Raw genomic sequence first — 25,985 nt, forward strand, 5'->3', positions numbered from 1 at the left:
TAATTATATTTTACGACTTAGGCCTACGTATTTGTAAACTTGTTTGTTTCAATAGTTTGTTTCACTGACCTATTTTCTAAATTTTCAATGTCAGGATTCAATCATCTCAAAACTGCATATTTAATTATTAATTTAACAGTTTAAGCATACAAAGACTTTTGCAAACAGTGTACATTTCAAAAAGTATTTTTCGATGTACATGTAATGGCATGTTATATTTTTAAAAACAAATAGATTACTTCCATGTAAGTTTAATATAAATATTTTCTTAAAATACATGTTTATATATGAACATAGTCCCAAAATAACACATTTAATCATTTATATTCATATATTCACAATATTTACATATAAACGTACGTAAACATGTTATTTAATATCTAGGAAACCCCTAAGTAAATGCCAAACTAAAAAAGTCATTATTTGTTAAAGCACTTAAGAAAGATTGATCATTTTATATTGTACAGGAATTCCCTACATTAATAAAATATTAACCTCAAATAAATCGTTCATCAATTGAGGATTACCGAAAAACATTTTTTTAAATGTGTCCAAAATACAAAATTCTGCCTTTTTGAAGGGATTGATAAAAAGTATTAGATAAAGAATATTCGGTATTTTCATATATAAACTTATTTTCTTACCTAAGAGCCCGAGAATAATTCAATATAGAAGGTTTGTAAAGAAACAGGGTGTTACTTCAATTAAGAAAAAAAAGACTTTCAAGATTGTGAATAAGTGAAGAAAATATCAAATGGAATTAGAATAGATCTAAAAAAAAAAAAAAAAGCCTTAAAAGCCTATTTCTATACGTTAATACAAAGGTAACGATACAAAGTTAGCTAAGTATAAACATGAAGATTTATTTTCGCCCCATTCATTATATAGAAACAGATTGGCGAATTTAACACGAGGTAAATAAAAGAAAATAGTTAAATTTTCCCAACAGATTGGGCGAGTTAAAGAGGGAACGAAAATTATTGGCAGTGCAACGTAATATTAATTTTGTAGGTACATGTATCTTATTGATAAAAAAGTGACTTTCTCAAATTATCGATGATGTTCGCACGTTTGTTGCGAATTAGAGAGTTCGTTGCCAAATGAAATTGGCATAAATTTATTAATTTAATGCATCTGACGCATTGCCATCAAATGATTTAATTGTGTGAAATTGTTTTGATGAGGTTCCCTTTCTTTGCTAACATCAATTGCCTGCCTGTTGATATTTGTCATTTTGACTATTTATACCACCGTGGTGTTAATAATCATCATGTTGGCATACAATAAAACTATTGAAAAAAATAGAATTTGCACATACGCTGATGAATGCATATTGTAAGCGAACTATTTTCAATAGCGCTGGTTTTTCGAAATGTTGAAATTGTTGAAGACTTTCATGTTTCATATCGTTTTCGTCGATGTTATGATAGGGATTATATTCTGTTTTGATTTTTAGCAAATTAATAGTGTAGTGAATTGGAATATCAAGAATTAACATGCGTGAAGTCGCTTGACAATGTACATGTACATGTATGTGTTTCTACATGTTGGCGGTTAACGTACTGTTTGTTTGAAACTAACAGAATGTCCATAAAATACACATGTGCGTTATTCTAACTATTCCAAGACTGAATTTTTTGAAATTATCAGAAAAAGTGCGCATTGAATAGAAAATATGCGAGAATTTCTTGGAAATATTATTTTTTAAAATTTAAAAATCATAACATATCTTGTCAATTTTAATATTACTGGTATATGGGATATTGTTTCGAATCATAAGCATGCATTTCTATTTGTTAAAAATCAAGGGCCAAAAGGAAAAAAAAATACTAATTTCGGATCAGACAACATACTCGGGCAACCAGAGAGCCCGGCTTTCAGTTCTTTCAATACTTCGATTTTTCGTATAGGCGTTTAATGCTGTTTTATCTTTTAAACTCAATGGCCCTTCTTTGATATATATTGATTATGTGTTGACTCTTCATGACCTCACTACGAAATTCCGTCGAATAACTCAAGATTCTTTAAAAAAAAAATGAAGATCTTTCAATTATTGAAAGTTTTTTATTTTCATGCTTACAAGTAATCAATGGAGGATTACTTTAAAATAGAGTGGGCAATCTATTACGAGAAGTTGAACTACGAGCGAATCCTCTAGGATCGGGAACAAAGGAAGTAAAGATACTTCCTTGTAACGGAGTTTGTTGAAGACGATTTGATCCTCTAGACTCGGTAAAATCAGGAAATTGAAGACCTGATAATTCTTGGGTTTTATCAAATCCTCCAAAAGGAGGGATTTGAGGTCTTGGGGAAGGTCGAACTCTTTGGAAAGGTGTAAGTCCAAATCTTCCGGAAGTGGAAGGACCAAACTCTTCGGTGCCGGCAACAGATCCTCCGTCAGTCCTAGGCCAGTCCAAACCACATTGCTTTTCACAGATGTAGCCTAATCTCGAGCTCCGTGCTGAACGGAAAGCCACAGATCTCGACTGGAAATCATTTTTGTAAATAGCGAAGTTATTCCGGCCGTCCCCATTACTTTCTCCAGGAAAGTTTGAATATGTCCCACGAATCCACCAACCATCCGTGCCATCGCCTGTTTAAAACAAATATGATACGTTTTAGTGGAATGAATCTTTTTTTAAATAACGAAATTGTCACACAACACCGGTACAGATTTCTGATCACAAGTGTGTAGACCTTGCAATTTGGTCTTGCAAGGACAGGTGTGTGCACTGTTTGCTAGTGATGCAAGACTGTTGACACTATTTGGTACGGACATGAAGAATTTTACAACAGTTACATGTACAAGTGAAGTTTTTTTCCTTAGAAATCAGTATCTTCGCTAGTCAAGTGTTGCAATCTCCTCCACATTTTTGGGGAGAAATGGAACAGATTGTTAACCCTTGGCTAGTAGAAATGAGATCAGCTGCGCACAGTGAAAATTCAGGTAAATCAAAAGTCAAATATCTTGGAGACTGAGTAACCCATATCTTTTCTTGTGATACTCTCACAGGACAAAACATTTTTTTTCAAGATAACACAGGTTAATAAAAACAGTTATGAATTTTTTTCCTTTAAAATTTTTAGAAGTAAGGAAAAACTGTAAACTTTGTTTGCCGTGGGAAGTAGGATGGGTTAGCCCGAGCTAAAGTCTCTTGCTAGAAGAGGAAATATTATTTATATTTTTTCAAATTCAACGAGTTATTCCATACCAAAATCTTACTCCCCAGAATAAAATGGTCATCTTTCTTTAAGACACAGCACACAGGAAATTAAGAAATGAAAAAATAAAGATTTCTTGGATTTTTTTTCATGAAATATGCAATTCTTTGTAAAATTATGCAAATATTTAAGTTTCTTACTACATTCCCTCCTTAGAAGACTGGTGATAAGTTCATTCTCAAAATCGTTAATTTGCAAAAGGTCCCAGCCTTGACCGAACTCGAGATTTCTGCATGCTTCACGTGCCTGCTCCCATGTCTGCACACTACTTCTATAATCAAAGATGCGAATAGTATCGCCGGTGGTTGTGTCTGCAAGGAAGAAAAATTACAATATTATAAAACCTGTAAATAATAGCATAAGTTTTAAATGATCCAAATGGTAGCAATTTTGTTCATTTTCAAATGCCAGCGATATACAAAGATGCTTATAAAAAATTTAAGATATTACTATAAGACCACTTACAGTTCTGGACACGCAGCCACCATCGTTACTTAACAACATGTATAAACTTAGGCTCATAACTGAGGACTTACATCAATTTTATTCCTTGATTCTCAATGCACATCACATTTATTTCAAGTATTTGAGATCAATATTGATTCGTGTATATTTTTACAAATTGGAGACAGTAGTGTTTGAGATCATTGTTATAAAAAAAGATTCACAGATATTTAATTTTGTGGTTTGTACATGAGCATAATACAATGTACCATGTTTTGAATTATAAGCAAAGTGTGTAGATGACATAGATTTATAGTACCTTCGAAGGTAGGAACACGAACAACTATCTTTCTTAAAATTAATTATTTCACAGTATTTGATATTAATGTGAACATATTTACTATGTTATAAATACATAAATGCATGCAACGCATGCCATTATAAGGTTAAATGATTATTATTTTGATACTGAAAGTTCAAGGCTAACTTCAGAAAATTTCCTTCTCCAAAACATGTTCAATAGAATTTGAGTAGGCAAAGAAAACGTTAGGTTTTAATTTATTAACTTTATTTAAAGCTTTATCTTAATAAAACCTAAAAAAAATATTTTATACGAACTCTCTTAAAATAGAGTTTGTTTCTTAATCCAACCTGCAATTTTTATTTCCCTAAATAATAAGATTCTGGTTGTGACTCTTTGTTTTTATTTGGATGAAAAAATATATATATTGTATAACTATTGTTAAGAAACTCCGGCCCTCAGCCAGGAAAGACAACTCTTTAATTTATACTTTAATTCAAGAAGTCTTTAAATGAAGCTTAAAAATTTAATATTTTCATGCAACAATTTTTATTATATGTCTCTCAATGTGCTTCAAGGTTCTTTCCAAAGCTCCATAAATCACTTCTAGTTTCATATTATGTAAATAAACATTGGTATTTAAAAATGCTTTTTCGGGATAAACATTTCTACTTTTAATTAGACCTTTCTGAGAAGTTCAACGAACACATTGAGAAGCATATTATGAAAATTGTTGCATAAAAAGATTTAATTTTCAAGCTTCATTTAAAGACTTTTTGAATTAAATTATAAATTAAAGAGTTGTCCTTCCTGGCTGAGGGTTTGAGTCCCTTAAGTTTTTAAAAAATTACAACTTGCGTAAAACTCTGTATTTCTTTGTGAGACTTACCGATTATAAACACAACCAACAAAGCGGCAAGGAAAGCTCTCATCTGTCAATTAAAAAAAAATCAAATTTAGTCTGAAACAAAATTATATGCAAAAAATTTATGGGTGATATCACAGGGGCCGGTAGGGAAATAACGTCAGCCCGAATTTACACAGGGTCGATCTCGGACATATTTTGTATTTCATAGAAAATACCATGCAGCCAATTAAATAATAACTAGAATCATACTACAATTAATATTTTTTAATAAAACAGAAAGCTCATTCATTCATTCAATCGATATCCAGTTGTGCGAGTCGATGTACTTGAAGTCGTCCACAAAAGCAAGGTAAAATTTGCACTTTTTCTCCAGTTTCGAAGTCTTTTGGCTTTTTTTGTTCATTACAAGGCCCAAGCCGAGAACAGACGACATTTTGAAAAAAACCATGTAAGGTAAAAGGCGGAGCGTGATTGGTCAGATCTGTTCTAGAAAAGTACTGTTGACCAATCACATCGACATCTCGCGTTAAATCTTGGATGCGATGTTTAGCGAATTTAATGGACGAATTAAACTACATCACTAGCATGACAGGATATCGGATTTGCAAAACACGACATACACTATTCTTAAATGACCGTGATGATATTTTTTTATTAAAGAGTTATTATTGCTGAATCATTCCAGCCGTTATTCCACCAACTTCACAGTATTTTATTGAAAACACGAAATATTTCCGAGATCGACCCTGTGTAAATTCAGGCTGACGTTGTTTCCCTTTCTCTTTTTGTATACATATACATCGAGAGTCACCTGTAGGTGATTAAGTAAAACCAAATACAGTATGTTACTGGCCCCTGTTTGGGATATAATGTAGAAAATAAGTACGCTGAAGTGAATCTAGCTTTAAACAGTAAATTTATAATTTCTCTTTGTCTCTAGTTGCAATTTTTTTGAAAAGAGATAAACAAATTTATTATAACATGTGTACTTTTATAAAAAAAAGTTATTCATTCTAAACAGTTAAAAGTTCAATTGGAAAAAATCTTATTATCAGAAAAAAAGGTTGAATAAAATCATTTCTTTTTCATCAGTAATAAAATTTCTCAAGCTTTATGATGTGTATTTTAATTTCACCATATAAAAATCATTTTTATTCTTTAAAGAAGTTTTTCTTTTATTTCGGTTACTGCAATGGTGAAAGTATCCATTATAATCTTATTGAATAAACACAATTATATAGATTTAAAGAAAAATACATATTTAACAAAATATCGAATATATTTAATCTACCATTGTAAAGAATACCGATAACACTGTCTTGAAGAACATTGCTAGCACTATCGCATTGACATTTTATATCCCAAATCGTTACCAAAAACAACATACACAGGAATAAATCCTTTGTTATTGAAAGTATTGGTATCATGAATAAAACATAGCTAAAATAACTTTAGGAAATACTTAGATATGGACATGAGAGATTTCAGAGTTTTTTTTCCCTTCTGACCCCCCCTCCCCCTTCCACCGGATCAAATGCCCACGAACCCTGTCTGTAAGGCTTTTTCAAGAATTCTGGATCCGCCATTGACTTGTACCCGACAGTTGAAGCAATTTTAGATGATTTTCAATTCACCAAAATAGTAAAAATTAAAGTAAAAGAAAAGCTAAATTCTTACCTTGTTTACTTCTTCGGAGCTGTAGACAATAATTGCAGTATCTATCTAGCGTTTATATAGGCCTATATGTCGGAAAACCAAACTCCCACGTGATCAAAAATCCCGACAAAGGCAAATTTGCATGACAAAGTGCACAAAAAATAAAAATTTTGTTGATCAGATGTATCCCATTTTTTACCCAGTTTAACCAACTTTAAAGTAGAATATTCATTGAAATTCACCGAATATTCTTCTTTAATAATTTTCATTTTTTCCCCTTCATTTTTCCATTCATTCATTTTCATTTCTTTTTTCATTTATTCCTACCTCTAGTTCTGAATTTTTTTTTTCTTTGTATTGTTTTAACAAATTTTTAAGCAAAGTAACTGATCGTTATATCAAAATTTCATCTTTTGATTTAATACATATTGGAATAAATATGCTGGATACATTTATATTAACAAAAACAAATTGATTATGCAAAATCAAAAGATTTACTAGTTTTAATAAGATTCAGACTTTTTTCTCGAAAAAACACACATTTATATACATATTTCTTTTTTAACTTTTATGGAGAGAGTTCAAGCTCTGAAGTATTTATTACTCAAGATAGTAGATTAAACGGCCTTGTGAGCTTCATGTCATTTTAATGAAAGTATATCCTTGTAAAATGATGAACAAGATTTGTTTTTGGAACACTGTTACCCTCATATAGCAGCTTTAAGTGAGAGCTGAAGTTGTTCAAATGAAGTCAAACCTCAAGGTCAAGGAATTAAAATGTTTTTCCCAAAGAAATCACTGCTGCTTGATGAATATACATGTACACATGTACCTATAAAATCCAAAGCACTATCTATTGATAAGCCATTGTCAAAGTAAAGTAAAAGCTTTTTAAATTAGGATGAAACACAAAGGTCAAAGGATCAAATTAAAGTTCCTTAAAGGAAGGCATTGTCGTAAGAAATAGTAAAGGTTAGCAACAACGCAACAACTGTTTATAAGCTATAGTCAAAATTAACGTTTGTCAGTAGTAAATCACGCTCCAGCGCCAAAAGGTCAAATCGTTGGTAACCAAGGGAAGGCCTTTTAACATGGGATACAATTGTGAAATATGAAAGCCCTAGTACTAACTGTTCAAAAGTTATGTCAAAGGTCATTGTTTCTTTAAAAGTAGGTCAAGACCAAATGGTGACAAATAATATCCGTGGAAAGGACGTTGATTGAATTCTAGCAAAATTGAGTCAAACCCCAAGGTCAAGAAGTCTTTTCTGGGTATATGTTGGTATCCAAAACAAAGGCATTGGTTCAATGTATATACATGGATGTGAAATACCGTATGAAAGCCATAGCTCAAGCCAATAAAGAATTATGGGCAATGATAAAGTTTAGATGCGAGGTCATAAAGTTATAAATGACAATGCATTTCACTACTTTCATCGTATTGATTAATTTGTTTTAATTTGTTTTGATTTTTTTTCTAATTTGTCATTGCAGGATTCAATGGTCACTAAACTGCATTTTTTTTCATAGAGATACGTTGTAAAACAGAGTGAATATTTCAAAACGTTTTCCGGGTATAATTGCATATTATATTTTATATTTTAGTATTTCTTCAACGTGAAGTTGCATATAAATAATTTTTCTTACTTAGAATATGATTATAAATTGATTTCACAATATCTTGAAATACACGTAAAAATTGTATTTAATTTTGGAAACTGAAATAAATTGTAGTAAATCACGAATAAAATATCAAAAGTGGGAAATCTTAGAAAACATTGCTTTTTTCATGTTAGATAGGAATTTCCTGCATAATTAGATTATTCATTAGCCAGTTAAAAGAAATTGTGCACGAAAAAATTGTACATCTGATTGAGAATGACAAATATATCTTTAGTTAATGGTTTCTAAATAATCAGATTTTAATTACATTAATCCTTCAACCAATCGTTACACTTAAACATTTAGAATTTTATTTAATGAAATAAACATCATGCACTAGCTGTTACATGAACTAGAATACTGTGCATGTGGAATTCCAAGTTTCTGTATAGACTGATTAAATAAGGATATAAATTTTCATATGAAATAAAATTTGAATTTCAATGCCCAATTTTGCAAGCAAAAAAATAAATAAATATTAAATAGCGAAATGAAAAAGTAAAAAGGGAAATCATTAAATAAAAAACGAAATTATTAAATAAAAAACGAAATTATTTAATAAAAACGAAATTATTAAATAAAAAACGAAATTATTAAATAAAAAAGTTCGCAAGAACTTCCTAACTTTTTTTGGTACATAGTTATAACCCGAAAATAATTCCCCCCTAAAATTAGGGTTTTACGATTCTTTTGAGTATCAGAATATAAGAACTAAGCTTTATGATAGACGTGATGACTTTAATGTTTAATAAACAACTTCCTTTGCAGCTAGAAGATCAGCAGTTTTGTTTAAAGTCCTCATTTTGTTAATCCTAAAGTCGATAGAATGACCTTGTCAGCAAATATTATTTTCCAAAAAGTCTTTCATACTGAATGCTAGGCCATCATTTACACACTAAATTTATTACTCCAAAAATGAAAATTATAGCCTGTGGACACTTAATGTTTTATCAATTTTTTTTATTTTAACCCCCCCCCCCCCCCACAATTGTTTATATGTCGGAACAACATCAGGGGCCCGTTTCACAAAACTATCTTATGACTAAGATCTGTCCTAAGACCGAAAATTATCGTAAGATTGCACAATAGCCGTTTCACAAAACTGTCATATCTTATGATAATCGTAAGATCTATCATAATAAGACAACAAGATACGTGTCTTAAGTCTAAAGTGAAACTTGCGACGGTATGTATTTTGACTATAAACCGAAGGATATTTAAAGAAAACGGTTTTTTAGAGATAGAACAATTCTTTGGACTATAACAATGACACTCCCAACCCCCCCCCCCCCCACCCCCCCACCCCCCAAAAAAAATGCCAAAAAATATATGATTGAAAAACTAAAATGTATAAATGTACCTACTTTATGTATTTCCACTTTATTCATTTCAAGAAATTTTCTTTGGTTGTGCCCCCTCCCAACTGATTTGCACCCCCAAAAAACCCAAATGCTTCTTTGGACCATGTGTATTTTTTATGGATTTGATAAGTCCATGAATTTTACTTTAATTTATTTTGTTACATTGTGGCAGACAATATATAAATGGTTTTTATATGTTTCTAACTGTGGTGATTTAATTTCAATTTAAACATTTTATTCAGTCGTACAAAATTAGATGAGGTATCCTTATTAATCCACATGAATGTGTATGACAATGCAATATGTTGTAATATTTGATGCTGTATGCACTTACTTTCTTTATGCCTTTTCTTAACAATATTGAAACCCTAAAAATTTGAATTGAATTTTTTCTTTTGTTTCTCTTCTTCGTCTGTTAGCATTGTTATTTTGTTTTTGAAGCGTTTCAAAGACACAAAAAAAATCTTACGACTAAATCTAAAATTTTACCACACTTTCTTTTTTTTAATTTGATTAAAATATTTTTCTAAATAATTGAATGAAATTTATTCATAAAATATTTCTGTAATGTAATAGAAAGATTTTCGCAGCTTAAATAATGTTGTAGAATTGTAGAATGGTGGAGAAGTTTTGCTCTTAGTTTTAAGATTTTTTGTGAAAAGGGCTACTGCATCGAATAAATTTAATGAACGAACTTTGAACACAATTTGGTGTTTCAAATGGATTAATTGAAAAAATCTTCCATTATTTGCAAAGCTTCATATACAGTAGTAGTTTTAATTACAAGTGATCACATGCATTTTGTCAAAAAACTTCTATTTCCCGAGCAAAAAGACATTTCAGCAAATTTTATTAATTTTTTGTGATGAAATTAATTCAAATTTAATTTTAATGACCCCCTCCCCTTCACAACACACACACAAAGTACATTAACTTTAATTGATGGAATAAATTTTGGGGGGTTTTTCGAGGGTTTATCTGCAAAAGAAACTATATGAGACACGCATTATTTCAATATTTCAAAGAAAATTTAAGAAAGACCTCGTGAAAACTTTTTTTTAAATCCCTGTGATATTGAAGAATGGAATATGTCTTAAGACTGTCTTAAGATTTCTTATACTTAAGATAGTTTTGTGAAACAGCAGTGACAAATCTTATGATTGTCATAAGTCAGATCTTAAGATGATCGTAAGATCTATCTTAGGATAAATCTTACGATAGTTTTGTGAAACGCGGCCCAGGTCTATAGAATTACTAAGTGATGCTTTATAACATGTGAGCTTTATGTTCAGGCCCTTCCTGTGCACATTTATATATTTCGTTATTTTAGTTTCAGATTTTTCTTAATCTCGTTTTTAGTTGATATTTTCTTTTTTTTTATTTAGTAGTTTCGTTTTTATAAATAATTTCGTCTTTAATTGTATTGAATTTCTATATTTTCGTCTTTTATTCTGTACTCAATTATTTTTTTATTTTTGGTTTGCGCTATTGGGCTTTCGTAGACTTTCTCAAATCCTCGATTATTTTAATTTTGTATTACAGCGTACATTACACATTGGTACGAATGATTAACAACATTTTTATGTATACTCAATGGACGTGCTGAGGAAGACATATTACATCTAGATTGAAAAGTAGCTTTGGGCAGGTTTGATTGTCCTCGATTTATGTTAGTTTAAATACATAATGGAAAATTTCAACTGGAAATAGAATTTAATGATATGACGTTTTTACAAGATTTCGGGGGAGAGCTCCGTATTGAAAATTACTGAATGTATAGAAAACCATTTCTCGAAATAAAGATTAATAAAATTTTGTACTCTCTATTCAATATCTATAAATTTTATCTTCTAGATATTTGTATACACATATACTTCTATGAAAAGTAATTCAGCATTAAGGAAGGTCCATACTTTTACAGATCCGGTTTTAATTTTACACACCAATATGAAATTCTGGATTATCATTTGTCTATTAAAATAAAATATTTTTGGATGACTGAAAACAATTTAGCAATTATATAGCATTTAATATACATTATTTATGGAAATTAACGCACTCTGTCTATAGGATCTATAAGTCATTTAGTACATATACAGAAACAAAATTCTTAATTGCCTTTATGGACCTAAAGCTTTTTTTTGTTACACAAATTAACTTAAGATCTATTTTAATTGATTTCAAGTCAATATCGTCTTTTTTAATTTTACTTTTATTAAATTTTGCAGAGAATGATTGAAAAAATTGATACTCCAAAAATGGGGGTATGCATGTTCAAAAGGCTGTTTCGTCAATTTTATCTGGTCAATCATAATAAAGTATGTATTTTTGTTAACCGTAGATATTATTCTTAATGGTTTTTAAGGAAAAAAAATGGCATATAAACAGTTTAGAGATTGCGAATTTTTAAAGATAAAGATATTTTAAGATTTTTTTCTGAAAGACGTGAACAGGTAAATGAAAAGTTTGATTTTCATAAATTTTAACATAAATCTGATGTGATTTGGTGCATTGCAAAATAAAATATGGTATCACTTTTCTTTATGTTAAGTTTTGGCTGTTGAATTTTTAGAGGTATGTACTCTGAGACATGTTGTATGAAAATTAATCTGCAAAAATATGTCTTCCATGGGTGTTTAGCTAGTTAATGACTTATTCAAGGTATTAAAATTAGAAAAATTAACAGTTTGACAGAAAATTCTGAAAGTACGGACCTAGCTTACATATTAGTAATTTCTTAACTACAAGAAAATAAATCTTACACTTACGATTTATATACATTTTGCTCCAATGTTATAGTGAATTTATTAACAAAGTACAATTTTTAATACAAATTAAGCCCTGCATTTTTCTAAACTATGAGTGATATAAGAAATTGAAATTCATTCTTTCTGCATAGGAATTACAAGCAGTAAGAAAACTCAATTTTTTTCTTTTTTGTCATATACATGACCCCCTAAATGTTAATTGTGACGTCATTAACGTGTGCATTTTTCGTATTTTCTTTAAAAAGTTGCAGAAGACATTAATTTTTATGTGGACTTTTCTTAAAACACACCCACCCACACACACACACACACACACTGCTACCGTCGCCCACAGAGATCTTGAGATTTTTCAGATCAGTTTACATAATCTATCAAAAAATTGAAGTGGGCGACGGTGGCAGACACTGTTTCCCCCCCCCCCAAAAAAAAGAAATAATAGATCAGTTTGAGGCTTTTCTGTATTAAACTTAGATATGTACCGAATTATTGGCGTCATATTTCCAGAATAGTCCTCCTTCATTCCATAACTCTTTAATGATTTATCACATTCTTCTACTCAACTCTTGATGAAGCGAATTTCATTAATATTTTAACAACTTTAAATTTTTAGGGCACAATAAAGCCCAAATCGAACCTTCTTCTTGTTAATAAATATTTTATCAACGAAGACTTAAACTTGCATTTTCTCGTTTAAAATACAAACAAATATCTTTTTTTTTTGGCCACATTGATTTTTTGAAACGATACCTTTTAAAATATATATGTATATATAGATTGAAACAGAAAAAAAAATATTCACAGCACTCGATGAAGTACAGGTGAATTTTAAAAAAAACCAAGAAAACCTTTAGCTTTAGCACTTTCATTTCAAATCTTTAAAAAAAATGAAAGCGCCCAAGCTAAACTAAAGGTTTTCGTGTTTCTTTTTTAAAAAATTTACCTATTGATATGGATATATAGTAGGGATGGCAATTTGTTACCGGTTAGTCGATTAATCGGTCGGAACTATGCTAATCGGTTAGAAAATCCGTAATCGGTTAGTCGGAAAAAATAAAATATATTGTAAATTTGAGCGCAGTTTCCTTCAAATCCCTTCTGTTTTTTTTTAGAAAGGAAAGTGCTGCATAGATTTTTATTTAGTGTTTTACACATCTTATAATTAAGAATATTTGGAGGTAATTATAGCTCTCCAGACTGAGATCGCAGGGTAATTGGTCAATACGTATACTTTTTGATTGTATACTGTTTAACGTCCCTCTCCAGAATATTTCAGTGATATGGAGACGTCACCATTGCCGGTGAAGGGCTGCAAATTTAGGCCTTGCTCGGCATTTACGGCCTTTAAGCAGGGAGGGATCTTTATCGTGCCACACCTGCTGTGACACGGGGCCTCGGTTTATATGGTCTCATGCGAAGGACCGCCCCATTTAGTCGCCTTTTACGACAAGCATGGGGGTACTGAGGACCTATTCTAACCCGGATCCCCACAGGATTGGTCAATACGTAAAGTGTTAATTACTCTTCATATAACATCATGCCGTTACCCAGATAGTCCTGTGGTTTTTTTTATGATATTAAAAAAATCATCGTTAAGCACTTTTAATAATAGTATGTCTATATTTTGCCGTTATCTATACAATTATATTTTGCTGTTATCTATACAATTATGTTATTAAAAAGAACGTTGGAAATTGTAAATAAAGTGAGAGTTCAGACATAGACTTGTTCTGATTATGGTGACAACGCAGAATTAACTTCTTTAAGATCTGCGTTGGAAAATTATCCCTGTGATTTCTCAAGCAAGATTCATGGTTTTCTTTATTTTTTCTTGTCTATTTAAATTTAAATGAATTATACTCTTATGTACATAAAATTCCACGATCAAAAAATAACCAGAATGTAACTTCTAACGTTTTTTTTAGCCTTTTTGTGAATATGAGAAGAAAATGTCAAAATGTATATCTTGATACGACTAACCGGTTAATCGGTCGGAACGTTCTGCGGTTAATCTATAAGCAATTCTGCAATCGATTGCCATTCCTTATAAACAGATATACTGTATACAAAAATTAATAGTGCAGTGGTTAGAGCGTCTGCTTTAGAGTCGCGGAGAAAGGAGTTGACCCTAACGCTGAGGGCTCGAATCCCACTGTGGGACATGGAGACCGGTCCTTCGGATGAGACCATATAAACCGAGTTTCCGTGTCGCAGTAGGTGCTGGCACGAAAAAGACCCCTCATTGCTCAATGGCATTAAGTGCTGAGTATAGGACAAAATTTGTAATTCTTCACCGGCAAGTGGTGGCGTCTCCATATAGGTAAAAAATAATATTCGAGAAGGACAGTAAACAACATGTAATCAATCAATCAAAAAAGGCAGAAATGAAGGATTTGATAAATCTTGAAATTTTTATCAGTTTTCATTTCCGTGATTAGGCTGGCTGAGAATCAAGTTTTCATGAACGCTTTTTATTTGCAAACCCTTTTCTCTGATATTTGTTTTTTTTATCTTTAGAAACAAATTTTTCGTTATGTACTTTCATATTTTGAATCAGATGTTGTGCTCTATATGGAATATCTAAAAAATACTTCAACTTTAAGCCGTTTTCCAAAGGAATTTACAGGATATGAGGAAAATGACGCAAGCCGATGGCGACAAAATGCATTGACTAAAGGAAAAATTACGTCATGATTAAAAGATACGAGGTCACCAACACTCCAAGTGATAAATACTACAATGGCAACCTTAAACTGAGCGGTTTTGATTTTTCAGAAATTCTCAGGGTCAAATATGGCCCAAATTGTCTCTTTTTCTTTGGTGATCATTTGAATTGCTTTAATTAGGAATTATAAACATTAAAATTGGTTCCAAGAACATCATTGAAACAATGTCCATGTCCATTTAAATTAAATTCAATTTCTACATCTTTTTTCTTGTGCCAAAGCTGTTTGACCACCCCATCCCCTCCCCCCTCAAAAAAATTAAAGAATACTTCATGTCAACAATATTCCCTGTATAATTTAATATATATAAAATTTTGATTTAGAATGATATGTACAGATAAATATAACCCCTTTATCACCAAGCGACGCCTTTTGACGCCTTTTCACCAACAGAAATATTTTACCGGTTGCGATTTTATAAGTAATTGGGATACAACAAACAATAGACAAAGATGTTAAGAAATCAAAGTAAACTTGAAGTTACTTTCGCATGCCCTTGCAGGAAGTTGATAAAATTAGGCATAATTGACTGACTTTGTGCTATCTTCCGCTGGATTTATCTTATCTACAACACACAATGTAAAAAAATAAAATTCCGGTTCGTGCATCTGTTACAGAGAATATGATCATTTCAGAGTTTCATTTAGCAGAATTGAACAGTATCTATAACAGTTTAAAAGTGACTTTCTCAATTGCTTCATAATTTTCGCATACTTGTTGCGAATAAGAGCTTGCAACACACAATCAAAATTGCACATCTTTATTTTAATGATTTGTCATCACTTTAATGATTTATTGTTGTTTATCCTGCAACTACCCCTTGCATTGACCTAATAAAGGTAACCTAATAAACCAAAGCTTTATCCGGTCACTGCCCTAATAAAGCCTCGTGCATGTATTCCGACGTTCTAAACGCATTGTGACGTCAGGTATATTGCAATGTTTACGCCATGGCGTCATAGTTTCAACTGCAGAGATTGCCTGTCGGAACTAGCTTGTTTTCGACGTTCAAATGTAAAATTTTATTGCAGGATAAACAAAATACATGATAACTGTCTTGAAATATAAGCGATATTTGGGCTCAGGTCGAAAATGTAAGAGGGTTCGGCAAGCCTCGCCCTCTATCACGTTTTCTTACCCTCGCCCAAATATCGCTTATATTTCAAGATAGTAACCATGTATTTTATATGTATTTGTTTAAGGTGTATCAAAATAATAATATTTTTTCTGCCATTTGATTTGTTATGCGCATAATTATGAAAATATGACATCATCATGTTTGCATACAGTAAAAAAAAACAAAAATGAAGATTTTATTATATTGAATCTGTTTATTTCCACGTTTACATGTTTCTATGGAAAATCGGGTGCCATGAAATCTCATGAAGTACCAAATGTGCCAGGTCAGCGCCAACCACATTGTTTTTCACAGATGTAGCCCATTCTCGGTGTCGGACGGGGAGCCACGTATCCCCATTCAAAATCACTTTTGAAAATAACAGCGTAGTTTATCACGGTCGTCTGTGGGCGACCTCGAATAGAAGAACCAATACTGGGTCGTGGGAAGTTTGTAAATATCATCCTGGAGCCATCTGCCCATGTCCATCGACCATTTGTAGATTTCCCGCCAATAAACCAACCGTCCCCGCGATTGCCTATTTAACATAACAGATATGATCTGCATTAGTGGAATGAATTAAGAACATTTTTGACACTTAATTTGTTCTGGTTTTACTGAGAGGTGTATTTTTCAAGTATTCAGTTACATGTAGAGGTCGACTATTAATATTTTTCCAGATTTCTTATATTTCTGACTTCAGAGCAGGAAAATAATTATTTCCAGAATGACCCAGATTATTAATATTTTATATCTCCTAAAAACATCAACTCTGTGTGTGTAGCAGAAGGGATTGTAAATGATAGATAATTCATTTTCAAAGCATTCACAGAATATAAATTTCCCAAATCTCTATCATATGGTCGTGTTTTTTATCATAGAGGATAAAAAATTCAAAGTATTTGAAGTATGAATACATACAGGGTTGAAAATTCTCCCAAAATAAAAAAAATATATATATATTTTTTTTATGAAATATGCAATCAATCGCAAAATCATGTTAATATTAAGGTTCTTACTACACTCCTCTCTCAGAAACGTTTTGACAATGTTATCCTCTCTCCTATTATTGATTTTTACCAGGTCCCATCCTCGACCGAGTCTGCGGCATGCAGAACGTGCTTCCTCCCACGAACGCACGCGACTGCTGTAATCAAAGATACGAAATCGACTATCCCCGGTAGTTGTGTCTGGAAAGAAACGAATGAACAAAATTAGATGATCAAAGCGTAGATCTAAGATGGTTAAAATGGTCACATGTTTATCAGTTTTAACAATTTTGAAATGTGAGCAATATATGGAAAAAAATGATGTTATTTTCCAGTTATGGAGGCGCTACCACCTAAGTAACCTAAATACACAAACTCATATCTGAGGTTTCCCCTTATTTTCCCCTGAATTTTCCCGCACAGAAATTATAAGAATTAAGATCAGTATTGAGTTAAATATTTGCTAAAATTTAGCGACAACGGACATATCATTATACTTTGAAATATTAGCAATATGTGTGAGATGGCATGCAATTGTGAATTTCTTCCAATTATAAAAAGGAAAAAAATGACTACCATACATGAAAAATTAGTATTATACGAAGGCTATTCAATAAATAATGTCCTGAACTGTATGACATACAATACAGATATCATATGACATTAAGCTTGACTTTCATTATTGAATATTTAATGAATTTATAACAGTTTATGTGACCACTTTTTATCACATAGTTTCATTATGAGAAGCTAGAAAACAAGGGCTATTCGAGACACTGCATTATAAATGAATGGTAAAGAATCAGTAAACTAGAGTGAAATTAAAAGCTTCATTAAAGGTGCTGTAAAACGTGTTAAAAATCCCAAAGAAATATTTACTGAGATATGTAAAATTTACTGCAACCAATGCCTGTTTTATAGACAAATGAGCAGGTGGATTTCAATGATAAAATTGATATAATTGGCATCAAAAATGGGTATCGTCCTTGCCAACAAAAATTATAACAACTTATGTACTGTTTGCCAAATTTCAACAAATAATAATTAGACATCATTTCGGGAGTAGTTTACATTTTTTTAAAGAAACGTTTGACGGTAAATAAGCTTAGTACTTAAAGGGCACTCTATATTTTGAAAAATGAGTGAAAACGACAGCTTGTACGAATGTTTAAACAATTATTTTAAAATATCAGTAACTGTAGTTATCCACGTTTGTTTGAAATTCAAACAAATAATGAAACTTGAATCAATTGCTTAAAACCCTTAAAACATAATTTACCATAAGATGTTCTTGACAAAAACAGCGAAGGTCCGACAAGACCAAAGAATTGCAAGAGCACAAAGACATATTTATATGCAATTTTCTTAAATATTAGTGGTATTGTTCTTCAAATTCGTATTCGGAGAAACGGTTTAATTTCTGGTGGAGTCTAGAAAGCAAATTTATTGCAAAAAATCGAAAGGTTTATTAGAGGAATCTGGAATCCACTACATTAAATTTCTTCATGACAGCATCCAAACCTGCACCCCTGAAGAGTAAAGGAATTTACTGGATAACAGAAAGTTAAAGTTTTTTCACATTAACAACATTGACTTGTTTCTATTTCCAAACTTGAAAAAAACACCTTTCAGAAGGAAGAAACAAGTCCAGAAAATCATAGGATCTGCGATTTTCCAGTATACGTACTAAGGGACATACCCAAAAATGACTTCTAAAAACAGTCAGAAATTGGATAAAAAATGTTACGGACATGTGTTTTAATTAAAAGGGAATATTAAGTTAAATGTTTAAGACTAAATCATTGAAAAGCGTCTTTTGCTTCTTTCCAAGCACTGAGGACATTATTTATTGTACAGCCCTCGTACAGTGTTTGATACATGTATTTAAGTTGAATGATTGTAATTTTAACACTAGACTTTCTAAGCTAAATGCAGAATATTTCCTACTTCGGCACACGATCCGCGATTAGATTACTGTACTTAGAGAAGCAGAGCGGAATTTAAAAAAAAGGTTTAAATTAGCCCTACCTAAATCGGATTTGGAAAAAAATGTATGGGATAGAGACAACCAGAATTTATTTAGAGCTAGGCAATTTACAGAAAATGTGAGTCTAGTTCAAGATTTTTTTTTTATATAAAAGTGTACAAAAAGTTGCGTTATCCAAAAATTAGTACTAGTGCAATCACTGGTAAATGAGTTTATGGCTCATTTTTGAGTTAGCTCCACAGTCTAATGCGTAGTATTTTGTACTATAAAACGGATTTCTTAACGATATTGATTGAATTTGCACTTCTTTGTCAGCACAAAAGCCACTTAGAATATGAAGCCTGCTTTTATATGTGTACATGCAGTATATATCTTGTATAATCATAAATCTGTGAAATCAATTTTTGTCAGACTTACCGATTACAAACACAGTCAGTAAAACGACCAGAAAAGCCTTCATCTGTCAATTAAAAATTAATTAATTAAAACTTAATTTTAAAACATAATATTTTGATAATTTAGAGATATTATAAAGAATATAATTATTCTGAAGTGGAAAAAAACTTTAATAGCATGCATATTCATTTTTCAATCCTTGTATTCTTAAAAATTATATATCTTTAAATAGTATTTTTACGACGGCGTATTCGTGCCATTTGACAAAGTAGATAAAATTTTCAAAAATCGTTTGAAAGTTTGAGAAAATCGTTTGTACGATTTAGAAATCGTTAGTACGATTTAGAAAATCGTTGGTACGATTTTTATTTCTTGTTATTACAACAGCTAAGTTGGGACTGTTCAGACGAAAGAACAAATCCGACATAGGGAATGTAGCTCTTTTGATTGAGGAAACACTTGAGTCATGTTGTCAATTGCATGGATACAGGTGATTGTACTGAAAAGCTATTATGACAGGATTTACCGTTTCTCAAGAAGATATTCGATGTTTTCTATTTAGAAAATCCGGAGGGAGTGTGTTTAAGGAAAAGAAACAGATAAAGACGAAGATTGTATACTATCAAAGGTCCATAACAACAATATTCATACAGTTAAATTAACAAGATACAATTTATTATAAATGTTTCTGTAACAGTTAAAGTCAGCAGCGAAAGGACTACTCTATACAATAGCTTTACCAGGTTTCTTATCCAGTGCGCCTCTGTTTCGAACCAGAAGAAAAAATCATACAAACGATTTCCTAAATCGTATAAACGATTTTTCTTAATCCTTCAGACATTTTTTTTTTAAATTGTTCAAACGAATTTTTAAATCGTTCAAACGATTTTCTGTATCGTACAAACGATTTAACAAATAGCACAAACGATTTAACAAATCGTACAAACAATTTTCTAAATCGTTCAAACGATTTTAAAAATCGTACAAAGGATTTTTAATTTTTTTCCTACATTTTCAATATGGCACGAATACGCCGTCATGTATTTTACTATGGAATTGAAATATTTGTACTTAAATTAAATAGAAATCTTTTAAATTTCAAAAATTTCAATTAAAAACTGCATGTGTTTAAGTTTAGATTTGTTGCCTTAAAAATTTAACGTATTTATTATTTAAAAAAAGTTGTATATATTGATATTTTTTCAACACTGAGCCATTAACTCACCTTTGTAATGAGTTGGTTTATTTTCCGACATATCAAAATCAATATTTTTTTCAGTTCCAAGTATTAAGTTAACTTGTGTATTGAAAGAATAATGCATTCTCAAATTATCGAGTATGTATATGCTCTCAACGTAAAATGATCATTAAGAATTAATAGTTAGTTTTTCTCTTTATTTTAAGACCAAATCATTGATTTGAGGACGTCTGTGTCTTAGTCTTCTACTGTGACCTTAAGGTGCCCCGACGCCTTACCTGTTAGCCCTATTTTCTAAAATTCATACAATTGATCCGCCACCCATTAGTATCTCACAGTATAATCTAAATCGTAAATCATTTTTTTATCGGAATAAACAATGGATACAATTTAAAAAGAACTTTTTAAATTTATTACTTACCTTGTTTATTTGCATGTGGTTGTAGATAATATTACAATGTTTTACTAGAGTTTATATATATAGAGCTTTTTTGGTGAAAACCCATATGCGCACGTGATAAAAATCCCGACAATGACAATGACAAAATTTGCATGTCAAACAGCATAACAAACAAAAAACATGTATGTTGACCAGGAATGAAGAATTTGTACTTTTAGTATTTGCGACGTGATACTTAAAACTAAACAGGAAAATCCATAGGAAATTCCCATTTAACCTTCTATAACTATCTTTATTTCACTCTTATAAGTGTCTTAAATTTTACACATAATAAAAAGTATGCTGAGTATAATTTGACAAATATAACCAAAATGGTAATGCAAATTTAAAAGCATTTATCATTTTTAGAAGGTTTTCTAATATTTTCCTTAAAAGATATAAATATGTATTTCTTTTTTGATTTTTATATATATTAAGGGCTCAGTCTCTTTAGTATTTTTAAAAAGCCAACAAAGTAGATAAAAATTACCAGAGTGGTGAGTTTTCACGCAATTTTATTGAAAGTATATCTTTGTAAAATCATGGAATTATAAATCCGTTCACAGTTCAAGTAATAAAGACAATTTAGTTAACGACCTTTTTATTAATTAACTTGTTTGTTTGAATTGTTTGTTTCACCTACCTATTTTCTGAATATGCATTTTCAGGATTCAATGACCACAAAACTTCATATTTTATTCAACAGTTTAAGCATGGAAAGTTTTTTTTTTTTTTTTTTTTTTTTTTTTTTTTTATATACAAACAATGTACATTTCGAAAAGTTTTTTCTGTGTACATGTATTGTCATACCATATTTTTAAATTCGACATTAAGTTAAATATATAAAATGTTTTTGTTGTTTTTTTTTCACATGTATACAGGTTTATATTTGAAATTAGATTCGAGATAACACTTTCATTAATTCAAATTCATATATGCATGATATTAACATTAAAACGTCAACGCATTGTTTATAATTTCAAAAATTCTTTAGTAAATACCAAAATAAAAAGTCATTTATTGAAAAACATATATTTGCCGAAAAAGTAATTTATTGAAAAGCTCATATTTGTCGCAAATAAATTGTACATGTAAAATTTGGATTGAGAATGAGAGAAAGATATCCTCTTCTTTTTCTTCTTCTTCTTCTTAAAAAAAGGTGTCCAAAGTTGTCTTTTTTACAGCTCTGCTAGAAGAAGATGGTACATGTATATACAAAATTCTTAATATTTGTGTGGAGAAAAAATAAATAAATAAAGAATTTGGTATTTCCTTAAGTAAACTTGAGATTTTCAGACCTAGGAATAATTCAAAAGAGGTTTGGTAGAAGGTATGGGTTCCTTTCATTCCAGTACAGAAAATTGCTTTCATGTTTGTGGATAAGTAAAGACATATATACTTTATGGTAATACAAAAACATGAAAAGATAAGACGTAGGATGAGTATAAACATGTAGATAAAAATGATTAAACCTTTATTATTTGAAATATAAATATGTGAATAAATTTGGTAGCACAGAAACCGTAATATTAATGTAGGTACTGTAAACCAACTTTTATTCGCAGCGACTTTATTTCGCGATTTACCAGGAGTTAAGTAGTTCGCGACGATTAATTTTCGCGATCAAACCTTTTTTGGAGCTGATTTTATAAAAAAAAAAAAAGAGAGAGAGAGAGAGACCTTAAGGACCCGTTTGCGGCGAGAAAAATTCACGATGATGAGGCTCTCGCGAACTTCGCGAAAATTTCTCGCACGCGAGTAAAAGTTGGTTTACAGTATCTTTTCGTGATTTTTTCAAATCCTCGATAATTTTCGCACGTTTTTACAAATTATATTTAAGCGTCAGTTACAAAATTAAATTGAGAATAATAGCCAAATTTGCATGTCAAAATGTAAAACAAAGAAATTTTTGTTGGTCAGGTATACATAATGTGAACTTTTACAAAATGTGACCAACTTTAAGCAGGAGAATGCTTAGAAATCGCCCGAATATTCTTCAATTGTATTTTTTAGTGTTTCATTTTACCGCTATTTCGTTCTTTTCCTTTCATTCATTCATTGTTTAAATGGATTTGTTTAAAGATCACCATTTCAATATTTCATTTTAAACATATTGGATTAAATTAATTGGATATATATTTTTTTTATATTAAATTTTATGCTATTTTCTTGTAGGAAAATACATGTACGTACATGCACTTTTTTTTTATTTATTTATAAAAAGATATTTTTATAAGGGTTTACCACTCAAAATATAAAACGATCGATTTGATTTGTTATCATTTTATTATATCTTTGTAATAAATCGTCGATGATAAATAGATCTGTTATCAGCACACATAAATATAACCCCGTAATTTACAGCGTACACCGGTTAGTGGTTAAATTGTTTGTTTCACTGACGAATTTTCAAGATTTATAGTGTCGTTCAATGACCAAAAACCGCGTATATTTCATTTCATTAGTTTTATCATTTAGATCTTTTGCAATCAGAGTTTATTTTTCAAGAAGTATTTTCGGTGTAATTACTTAACGTATTTTTATTAAAAATACTCTTTCAATGTGAAATTGAATATTTAATCTGACTGTTGTTGATGGTACATGTAACATTTTTGATTTTTGAGCGAAGGGAAATACCCTAACCAAAAAGTACTATAGTTAACTACATGTATAGTTAAATTTTCACTATAGTAAATCAAAGTATTTTTACTATGAATTTCAGATAGATATATTTTATTTTTTAAACTTCCAACAAATACTTTTCTGAAATTAAAATGAAGTATTCCATGTATTTTTACATATTTTATCAAAAAAATACATCATTAGTATGTAATTTAAGATATATTAAGGCTTTAAAACTTCAAAAAGTTTTGGAGTAAAGTTTCATAGTAAATCAAAGTATCAAAGTTTTCACTATCGTAACTATCGTAAATTTTTGTTAGGGTATTTTTATCCGAAGATGCTAACATAATCAATATAATTAACCGATACAGTAGAAACACTTTCTCTAGGGTCTTGGGATTGAACGTATTAAAACGCTTAAGTTGTATATAAATGTATGACTGTCAATATTTTTCCTAAGGAGATTATATCAATTATATTGTTTCTCTATATAGGAACTACTCTATACTTAATATTAAAAACATATTAATTAACTAACATTTTAGTAAAAATATAACATTGTTTAAATTTATCATTTTTATCAGTATTTTTTTTATACATTCATAACGATTTTCAAAGAACCGTAAGAACATCTTTTACGGTTTCTGAGTTCCTTCAGTTAATAATCCTCCACATCCCCACCCAAATCCCCCCCAAAATTAAATTGTTAAAAAAAGACAATCTTGTATATTTCATATTTATACACATGATAGGAATTTGCTGTATAATTAAATTATTTATTGTTTAACTTGGAATAACTAGTGCATGAAATAGATTGTGATTGAGAATGAAAAATATATCTTTGTAAATGAAATCTCATTTAAAATAATTCCTTAAAATCAACAAATCTTAATTTGATGAATTTTTCATTTGTTTTGATGTCAAAAAAGTATGTTATTCAATTTTAATGCCAAAAATTGAATTTTTATTCATAAACGTACGCGGATCCATGATTTTTCAAAAGAGGGTTGTACAAATCCACTCTCAAAATTCGATTAATATGATATTTTGGGGGTTATATAGGAACTAACTGGGAAGGGGGAAATCGGCTGCATTATTTCTATATGATATAAGATTTATTGAAACCAATTTTGGGCCCTTCAGGACACACAAATAAAGGATAGAAGATTGGGATAGCCTGTAATAAATGCATAAAAACATAATCATATTATGTATAAACATATTGTATAAGTAACATACGTACAAAGAATTTGTAACATTTATATTTGTACTAGAATATTAATATTATTACTCTTTTGTTTATCTATATTAATTATTATATAAATAATAATTATAAATATTATTTATTATATAATTTATTATTTCTTTTTTTTCAAATATATATATATATATATATATATATATATATATATATATATATATATATATATATATATATATATATATATATATATATATCTCTCTCTCTCTCTCTCTCTCTCTCTCTCTCTCTCTCTCTCTCTCTCTCTCTCTCTCTCTTGAATTAGAGCATGATTTGAATTATTACACTTTCCAAACGATTGATAAACAAAATTGTTATGAACATTCAATGGACCTGTTTTGGAAGTCGTATTATTGTAGATTGAAAAAGGTAGGCACATTAATGATTAATTAAAAACTGAATAGGGATTTGTGTTTTAATCTAATTGTGTTTTCTACAAATTCAGCAATTTTCCACGCTGACCTTTTCCCCATTTCCTATAGAGATATAACTCCTGTTATCAAATAATTTTTTTAAATAATTGATTAAGACCATAATGTTTAACTTCCGGATATTCTTATGATACTTAAGAAATAATACAACATTTTATGTTCAAAATAAAAAGTTAGCTTAAACTGGATTGATGTAAGCAAAGTTTTGTTACTTGTCTTTTTCTCATTCAGGTATGTCTTACTGGCTATGATAAAAATGAGTTATCATTGAAGTTACTTTTCAATAAAAATTGAACTCAAACATTGACCTACCTTGTCACTGGTCATTTGCAAAATTATTTTGTTTTCTAATTAAACACAGAAATACTATGAAAAAAATTTGCTTAAATTGACTCTGATTGACAATATCTATGTGGTTTTTGGTGACCAGGTCTTTCAACAATATATTGAAGTTAAGTGCCGTTATTAACAGTACGATTTTTCGTTTTCGTATAAAGCAGTTTTAGTTCAAAATGTTATACAAGAAAAAGATGAAAACAC

At 30.2% G+C, this 25,985-nt stretch overlaps 1 protein-coding gene across 4 annotated transcripts in view; it reads right to left on the reverse strand.

Moving 5' to 3' along the window:
• The window catches only part of LOC134248163 (dromaiocalcin-2-like), a 48,591-nt gene that overhangs the window by 3,289 nt on the left and 19,317 nt on the right, over positions 1–25,985 (reverse strand). The window contains exons 1-3 of one of the 4 annotated variants that reach the window (XM_062730589.1): positions 19,516–19,587; positions 17,142–17,312; positions 16,311–16,660 (exon numbers count right to left, since the gene is read on the reverse strand). The exons of 1 other annotated variant lie outside the window; for it this stretch is intronic. In XM_062730589.1, the coding sequence (XP_062586573.1) occupies positions 16,410–16,660; positions 17,142–17,312; positions 19,516–19,558 (465 nt within the window). In that variant the 5' untranslated portion in view covers positions 19,559–19,587 and the 3' untranslated portion in view covers positions 16,311–16,409. Of the gene's footprint in view, positions 1–16,310; positions 16,661–17,141; positions 17,313–19,515; positions 19,592–25,985 lie in introns of those variants that run through there. 2 more of the 4 variants (XM_062730590.1, XM_062730586.1) reach the window with 2 other exon arrangements.

Source organism: Saccostrea cucullata, unplaced genomic scaffold, assembly GCF_032062105.1.
Source record: "Saccostrea cucullata isolate Sc308-1 unplaced genomic scaffold, CSIRO_AGI_Scuc_v1 ctg1130, whole genome shotgun sequence".
NCBI classification, from domain to species: Eukaryota; Metazoa; Mollusca; class Bivalvia; order Ostreida; family Ostreidae; genus Saccostrea; species Saccostrea cuccullata.